The sequence below is a fragment of the Photinus pyralis genome, unplaced genomic scaffold, assembly GCF_008802855.1.
Source record: "Photinus pyralis isolate 1611_PpyrPB1 unplaced genomic scaffold, Ppyr1.3 Ppyr1.4_unclustered_Scaffold2041, whole genome shotgun sequence".
NCBI classification, from domain to species: domain Eukaryota; kingdom Metazoa; phylum Arthropoda; class Insecta; order Coleoptera; family Lampyridae; genus Photinus; species Photinus pyralis.
In genome coordinates, this window is record NW_022171133.1 from 19,316 (window position 1) to 28,464 (window position 9,149).

At 34.4% G+C, this 9,149-nt stretch overlaps 1 protein-coding gene across 1 annotated transcript; it reads right to left on the reverse strand.

Annotated features, from left to right (window-relative positions):
- Window positions 1-6,135: 6,135 nt before the first annotated feature.
- LOC116181797 lies at window positions 6,136-7,554 on the reverse strand. The gene is made up of 4 exons (XM_031502225.1): window positions 7,346-7,554; window positions 7,218-7,288; window positions 6,914-7,162; window positions 6,136-6,867 (listed from the first exon to the last, which is right to left on the reverse strand). Exons 2-4 carry the CDS (start codon window positions 7,251-7,253, stop codon window positions 6,193-6,195), a joined length of 960 nt encoding a protein of 319 aa, XP_031358085.1. The 5' UTR covers window positions 7,254-7,288; window positions 7,346-7,554; the 3' UTR covers window positions 6,136-6,192.
- Window positions 7,555-9,149: the final 1,595 nt, after the last annotated feature.

Consider the following 9,149-nt stretch of genomic DNA (forward strand, 5'->3'; position numbering starts at 1 on the left):
GGGTTGTAGAGGGCATCAAAACAAGCACTTTTTCCAAATAAATCGAGGGTCCAACGTGTTTCGTTTGGGAGCCACCCAAGAGTGTTGAAATCTGCATTTCTTCTTTAATTTTTTTCTCAGCAACCATAAGAGTTACAAAGTCGGGTGGCATGTCTTTGAATAGGTTTTTGGGTATGCTCTTTTCCGATTTTGCAATTTTTTTTTCAAAATTCCTACCCCTAAAGGGCGCACCCCTAAACTAGGGTGCAAAAAAAATTCTGATTTCGACGAAATTTGGTATCTGGGGGTTTTTAACATGAAAATCACGAATCTGAAATTAGTTTTTGAAAATTCGAAAAAAAAAGTTCCACTGCAATTCTTGGCGGGACAACGAAAATAGAGATAATTCCACGAAATTTGTTGTGTACATACTAAACGAGTTAAGGAACAAAACTGTCGGACAGTTTTTAAAAATAACTTTTCAAACAAAAGTTATACTCATTTGAATGTTGGTCCTTCGGGCCGCGAAGTGTCCCAAGCCTACTAGTAAGCCATAATTTCGCGCATGGTTGGTCGCGTGATGGCAGCTTCAGAAGATATTAAAACCAATCCTATGATGGTGTTGAAGTCGTCAAATTCTGTTCCAAGGAGATGCAGATTGTGCGTGGCTGCTGGCGGTGGCATTTTTGAAAATGTTGCATAAGCATATCGCTTCATTTTTGGAAGAAGTGAAGTCCGTTACTGATCACTAAAAACAAAAAAAGTTCTTTTCAGAACTGCCAAATGTTTTCTAGAAAAAATGAACCGTGACCTTTAAGATTATCTTCAACTGAATAAAACTTTTCCCCTACCTTATTTAGATAATAAATAATCGATCAGCGCTTTAAGATACCTTGGTAGGTGTTTTAATCGATACATCGAATTTTTTAATCATTTAATGACCGAATTAATTCCAAATAACAAAATATCAACTCAAACCGTTAATCTTTTGTTTTTGCGACATTGTCAACCAACACATGCGAAATTATGGCTTACTAGTAGGCTTGGGACACTTCGCGACCCGAAGGACCAACATTCAAATGAGTATAACTTTTGTTTGAAAAGTTATTTTAAAAAAACTGTTCGACAGTTTTGTTCCTTAACTCGTTTAGTATGTACACAACAAATTTCGTGGAATTATCTCTATTTTCGTTGTCCCGCCAAGAATTGCAGTGGAACTTTTTTTTTCGAATTTTCAAAAAATAATTTCAGATTCGTGATTTTCATGTTAAAAAACCCCCAGATACCAAATTTCGTCGAAATCAGAATTTTTTTTGCACCCTAGTTTAGGGGTGCGCCCTTTAGGGGTAGGAATTTTGAAAAAAAAATTGCAAAATCGGATAGAGCATACCCAAAAACCTATTCAAAGACATGCCACCCGACTTTGTAACTCTTATGGTTGCTGAGAAAAAAATTAAAGAAGAAATGCAGATTTCAACACTCTTTGGGGGGTGGCTCCCAAACGAAATACGTTGGACCCTCGGTTTATTTGGAAAAAGTGCTTGTTTTGATGCCCTCTACAACCCGATTTTTTTTTTCGAACGGTCGTGTAACACCCTGTATAAGAGAAGTATATGGATAAACGAGTGGACACGCCTATCGCCAACGTTAGTGGATGGAAATATACTTCTGTCATTAGTTGGGAACTAGGCGCTAATGCGCTTGCCTGTTATTATGTAGTGTTACCCATACAGGGCCGTAGCCAGACTGTATAATCAGGACAGGCTCACAAACATTCAGTACAGGCGGCATATTCCTGAACGATGACAAAAGAAGCATACATTTATACCATTTTTGGAATATACGTGTGATTACTATGCCACTGGTTCAAGATTACGTCAAAATTGCGTTACAAGCGTATACAAACTTGTTCCAATGATATCGAGAATATGCTCCCAGACTGAAATCTAAAATGTAAGCAATGTTCCACATTTTGACATTTGAGCGAAAGCCTGTTGAGGGCCCAGAACAAGAGGGACAATAAATAAAATAAAAAATATAAAAATAAACGAGACTGTCGCCCTGTTATTTGTCCCTGAAAATGACTTACAGGCCACAATAACTAAAAAAAATACTGGCTTTATTTTCATATAAGCACTTTTTCAAATTTTTATTTTGCAAATAACCACTCGGCTGGCCTAAATTAACAAAAAATTCAAAATTTACTACGTTTGTGAACACATGTGGCAATTTTTTTTTAAAACAATTACAATAATCATCTAAAATGAAACCTAACTCAAACTGACCTACTACTACATTAAATGTACCCTGAAACCAATTTAGTGCTCATCAAACAGCACAGACGATAATAGGTATCAAATGTCACTTATTTTTAAACACTTGTTCTACCAAGGTAAGCAATCCCAATCCTCTACGTTTTATATTTAATATCATGCTCGAAAAAAAATACGACAAAATAAAGTACTTAGTACTTTGCATTGCGTGTTTTTAAATTAAAAAAAAGTTTTTAATCACCAGATTAAATTTTCTCAATCGTCCTCGTATATGCAATTCGCGCATGCATACATTTAATATATGCGATATGTTTGTTTTTAATCGAAGCTTCTATGGTTAAAATTTTTCAGAGATTTTCATCAGAAAAAAAGATGTCATTTTGCAGTTTGCGCATGTTTGCCTTTGTGAATGACATTTGTAGTTTTCGATTTTTTACTACATGTGATATATTTTTCTTTACTAGAAGCATCTATGATTAAAATTTCGAAGAAATATTTTCATAAATAATGAAGTTGGGACTGCACAGAATGCGCATGCGCACATCTAATGTTTACAATATGAGATATGTTTGCCTTCGTTGGAAAATGCGCTAAAAGATCAAAGCTTCACCAAATATTTGTGATAAACCTTCACGAGACACCCTCGGCCATTTGAGATGTTGATATATCGCACTTCTATACCAATAGACATTGCAGCGTTGCAGGTTTTAAAAAACATGTTATACATAGATATGTTCGTTTAATTGATAACCACAACATCGTCAATAGTAATAATTTTCTGTGTTATTATATATTTTTAGCAGACTCGTAAACTCCAATAAGAAATTCGGAAATCTGGCTAGGGCAGGCTTACAATTTTTCAGGGCAGGCTCAGCCTGCCCTGGCGTGTCCCTGCCTACGGCCCTGTACCCATATATACTTCTCTTATATATATGGGTGTTACCAAGCATTTACTCCAGTTTGACATAACGGATTGAGGTTAAATTGTTTGTTTTGTTTATGAGTTATTGAACTTTTGTTTAATTTTAATAGTAAAGAAGACTTTCGTAGTTATATAAATCAGTATACGTAAGTGATACACAATAATTGTAAAGGAATACCTAATGTTTGGCAATTTTAGTGTGTTCATTACTTAGAAATAAAGAAATGCAGGTACTTGTGGGAAAGTGGATTCTTCGGTTTCATGGCACAAGTAAGTTACAATGCAATTATCTGCAATCAATGCATTTATGCCATACTTGTTATTAGATTCCCAAGTGAAAAAAGCAACAAGAATCGGTGACTGCAAGCATGTGAACTATCGGAATTAGATGATGTAAAAACAAGGGTGTGTTCTCGTCATTTTAACCGCTATGACTGCATTGATTTGGATGCACGCAAGCATGATGGGGGCACGAAGTTATATGGGGGTCCCTTAACACCTAAAAGATTTCCAACTCGACAATGTTAATTTTATTTTAAAATCAGTAAATGTCTTTAATTTAATTGTGTTTCTTTGAACATTGGTAATGTACCTATCACTTTATATTATAGCTGATGCGAACTTATCCAATTTCAAGTTATATTCAAGATATAATCCCTATAGGTATATTATTTCAATTGCAATTTAAGTTTCTAAATCGTTACAAAGTTTGCCTTCGAAGTTGAAGGGTGTAACCGTAAACAAACTCCGCTGAGGAAGCTCGAAAGTTCTCCGTGAAAATGCTACAGTTTCCAAGCAGAACGATACGGAGTACCTTGAACCAGAACGCACTGGGGGGCACGTGAGCGCTGATTTGAGTTGGCAGTGAAATCATTCAAGTAGGCCATTGACTGCAGGTCCCGAATCCTTGTGTGCCGAAAACAATGTTGAGGGCACAAAGAACTCTCTCTCGCTCCCGTGCGCCGTGTCGATCCGAATCGAGTCGATTCGGTGCGCGTCTTTACCAATATCTATGCTTATTACATGCGAATGCTTTTGTATGGTGTCTCGGTATGTGGCAACTGTAGTTTGAACGGTGTCTGAATATACGCTAACGGAACTTCTTGTTTGGAATTTGAAATCGCACATCTCGGTGTAAAATATATTCTAACAATTGCAGTAATTCAGTAGGACTTGTAGTTATAGTTACAGGCAAATTATTTGTAACTTGTAGATTTGTTAAAATTGTATGATGTAGGGATTTTATAAATGTTTTGCTTTCAAAAATCGATAGGGTGGTTATCAAAAAATGTTTCTTTAACATTTTTGATCGAACGCTATTTTATTATTTGAGAAAATAAAAAATAATTATGAATACAAATGTTTTATAGAGCTGAAAGATAGTTTTAAAAATTTTTGTTTTTTTTAATAGTCCTTAAAATAAGTTATGACGATTTTTCGAAAAACCAAAGAACGCCAATAACTTCGAACCCAGGCACCAAATCAAAAATTGGAATTAAGAAAAGTTGTTTGTTTTAATGAGTTTGAACTGCAGTTTTCAGGTGTAATCTTAAGTACATATTAACACCCTGTACCTATATTTAATCAAAGGAATCCGATATTTGTGAAATTTTGCATATGGGCATAATTTCATTTTCTAAACAACTTTTCTTAACAACAGTTTACCGTATTATTGACCGAAATTGCACTTTACCTCAACAAAAAATTATTATTTTCTCATTTGTTACGGCCATCTTGGATTTAAAAAAAAAGCAAAAATGTGCTTGAAATTCTTTTCAGACCAAGCAGGCCGAGATCCTAAAACATCAAAAGGAAACTCCAAAATTTTTGATCAATTACACACATATAGTGATGTCAATCTGGGTACACCCTCTATTTGTATGCGCCCCTTTATTATTACAAACCACTAAATTGTTCAAATTTCCATATGCATATGCATTGCGAGATGCATTGTGTTGACATTTTACAGAATTCAATGTAGGTAATTTAGATGTTAGGTGTAAGTATCTAAATAATAATTAATCACAGTCTATTTTTTATGGTAGGTTTATAGAATCATTATCAATGGATACCTTCACCAGACGAAGCGCTACCTAAAGGCGGGAATACACTCTTAACAAGATTTCTAACACGAGGTGCTGTCTGATAGCACTGTCGAGGTGTAAATTTCACTGTATGTCCGACTTAACGGTGGTACCTATGTACACCTTGACAGTGCTATCACACGCCAACTCGCGCGAGGAACCTTACTAGTTTTTTTTGAGCTTTTTTTCACTATTCACTAAGTATTTCAGCATGCAGAGCGAACATGTCGAGTCAACAACCTGACCTTATCATTATCAAACATGTACCTATTCAAAATTCTCAAGTAATGAAAGCCAGAATGAAAGTATTTGAAATTGTAATTCAAAAATTGAAAAAGTAATTAAAAAATTCAAAATGTAATTAAAATACTGAAAATGTATTTTAAGGTACTGAAAAGACACACAACATACTCAACAAGTAATTAAAGTATTGAAAAAGTAATCAAGTAATTAAAAATTCCAGGGGCACACCATATTTAATAATAATAATATTTAATTGTGAGGTGTGAATTCTCTTACACTCGTCAAAAGAAATGGCAAATTACATTAACATTAATGATAATAGTGTATAACACTCATAACAGACAGGTAAAAACCCTAACTAGGTACATAATCTAGGTACCACTAGCCACAAACTCGTTAAAAGAATAAAATGCCCCACATAGAATAAAATTTTGTATGCGTCTCTTAAATATGGGGTAGTCTAAAATCCTTATATCTAAAGGAAGGCTGTTATATAAATATTTGGATTGGTACTGTACTCCTTGTGATTTTGACAATCTGCATAAATCAGTACCTACAGATATTGTTTAAGGAGTTGTTTGCCCCTCGGAATGATTTGATTACAGGGTTAATAATAGCAACCGATTTGAAAACATTTAAGATCTAATATCATTTATTGATAATAAAAAAAGAACTACTAACATAATTATGATTAAGTAGCAATAACATTTTCAGTATTTGTCGGTTGAACTTTCAATACCATACTAGTAATTCTTGTAAATAATGGATAAAATATATCATCATCTAAATCTGACCAACTTTCCTTTAGAATCTCTTCCACATGTTCATAGTCTGATTTGTACTTTTTATTTGACTTCTTGACTTCAACTGTAAACATTATTAAACTTTTTGGAACTAATGGGGAGTACTCATCGCAAATGCTATGAAAAGCTTGCGCATTAGTTCCTGGAATTTGATTTAAATTTTTTACAATCATTACTTTCCTTTCTTCAAGATCCGGTTTGTAAGTGGAGATGATGGTACCATAATCGGTTTTCGTACTTAGAGCGGAACTGGTTAGTATAATTGGATTGGAAGTGCAATCATCATTTAAAATACCGGATGCATAATCAGCTATGGCTAATGTTAAATCATTTATAGTCTGTCGTGTGTCACTGTCGTATAGGAATAAGAATATTGAGGGCTTATTAAACGCCTTGATCTCACTAACTCCACTAACAATCGCATTAAATGTACTTTGCGGTTGAGATGGAAATTTTTCTTGAATTTCTTCTATTGAGATAAAAGTGCATTCCTTATTATTACTTGACATGGCTGCATAGGTAATCGTAAATACACCAACCACAATTACGAAGCACAGAGCAACCTAAAATGATTTAGTTAATAGGAGATCTTGTAAAGTAAATACTTACCGTGGGCATGTATTTTGTATCCACTTTTAAATTAGACTGTGATTTATTAATGTTAATGTTCTTTCTAGGTAAACTTTCACATTCAAAATTTCTGTCTATTCTGGGTGCTGATAATGAGTCACTACTCGAACTACTGCTATCAGATTCCAAATCGCTCGCTTGTTGTTTGTGGATTAAAATTGGACTGATACTTTTATTGCTTTTATTAGGAGATAAACGTCCATATGGAGTGCTAGTTGCTGGAATCCCCTACAAAAAGTATCACATAAATGACAAAACTACCTACTTATACCCATTTACCTACCTTCCTAATATTTTTCCTATATCTTTGAGAAGACATTTCATTTACTTTTAATTTGAATACATAATTTATTACTAAAACCAAAAATTCATTCAGCCATACAAATTAACAAAACGCAACAAATTTTTAACCTCAACATTTGTTTTTCTTTTTTGTTTTCATGAAATCCACAGATTTGAAAATGGTCGCGGTCAGCGGACAACAGCGAATGAGCGAAACGGGTTGCGATGGTGAAACTAGCAGCGAATTTGTGATGTGGCAACAGCGCACGCCTCCAGTAGCCCTTACAGACTATGAAATCTCAAAGGCCCTTACCATCAAAAAGTTCAAACAAAAGGCGCTTTCTTTCGGTTACTTCGCGATCATGATTTCAAGATCGTGAGTCGTAGGATCACGTTTTACGAAAGAACGCGCGAATTTAAATCAAAGTATGGTTAAGTTTACGTAGTACACATTAGCATTCGAATTACGTATTTTTTGTTTGGATTATGAAAGAATTTAAATACAAGTGGAAGTACTTGCACGATTGTGCTCCTCTTCATTTTCAGTAAGCCGCTTTACATTAGGCAATTTTAGTGCAATGCAAGGCTTGTGCTATGCAATCTAAAATTGGCTTGCATTGCTTATTACGGTTTTACATTTATGCAATTGTGTTGCAACTTTTGTGCAAGTTCAGAAAAGTGTTGCAGTACTGACAACATATTTTTCAAAAATTGAAACTTTTCAGCTTGTTTACACCGAAGGTTATTCTTGAAACTTAATAAAATTGACCATTAGGTATGAGCAAACAAACTTACAGCCATAGAGTAAACAACGTTTAGAGATACCGCGCTGTGTAAATTTTTGTCGGCTAGGAACTATCCTTGAATATAGATGGCCATTGAATGCATCAAGTGTCTCCCTCTTAATTCCAGAATAGTGTACTTATTTTCCGTCTAGGATTCAAACCTACGCAATTAAAAGCTCGCGAGTACCAAGCTTTTTATGATATAATTATGTAACTGTATACATGTCGTACGTCCCACGCATTGCATACCTATAAATTGCGCAGCCAGCAAAATGGTTTTTATTTTCATAACTTGCGTCTACATTGTGACTGGATATTATTATTTATAATATGTGCGCGCCAAGAATTAAAAAAAGGGTTATATTATTGAATGAAGACATGTTTAAATACCTATCTACATAATGGGGGGCCATAAATATTTATTAATTGAAGACATAAAACCCAGATATTTGCAATATTCGGCAAAATAGCCTTTAATCGGGGTATATTGACCTTTTGTTTTGCTTAATAACCTACTGTAGATTCCTATATTTTGATTTGATTACCAGAGAATTTAATTTGACCTCATCCGGCAATCTACGCTAAATCTTTTAAGTTGCATGGTTGCACAATAAACAATAATTAAAACGCGATGTCTCTTTCGTATCGTGTTTCGTGATAATTGGGAGCATTTGTGGTCTGTGGATATGGGTATCTAAGAAACTATCGACCTATTATATTTAATAGTTTCCGTTTTTCCCAAAATTTTGGAAACATGCATGGTTACGCGACTTGTTAGCTGCTTTGAGAAATTTTATCTTCTCCATACATCGCTTCATTGCTTTATCAAAGGAAAATCTATGGTTAGCGGTCTATTCAACTCTATTGAGTCTATTTTGAATTTTGATATGTCCAAGGTTCAACCACCACCTACTAAACCTAATACGGAATTACCTACTGGAAATGTCCATCACTGGATCACATTGTAATTTAATATCTCGATCGAGTGACGTAAAGATCCAATGTGACATAAAAAAGTTTATGTGATTTAGTCGAAACCCACAAGTCATGAAAATTTTAAGTTAGCACCATTAGCAAGATGAGAAAAAATTACTAAGGGTTTTGTTAATGGTTATTTGTTCGTATCTTTGAAAATAAATGAACGCCAC

What these genes read in the sequence shown, in the direction of transcription:
- LOC116181797 (XM_031502225.1), bottom strand. Translation starts at nt 7,253, where the DNA reads ATGTCTTCTCAAAGATATAGGAAAAATATTAGGAAG. An exon ending in ATAGGAAAAATATTAGGAAG is followed by an intron (nt 7,163 to 7,217) that starts GTAGGTAAATGG and finishes TACTTTTTGTAG; the next exon opens with GGGATTCCAGCAACTAGCAC. An exon ending in ATACAAAATACATGCCCACG is followed by an intron (nt 6,868 to 6,913) that starts GTAAGTATTTAC and finishes AAATCATTTTAG; the next exon opens with GTTGCTCTGTGCTTCGTAAT.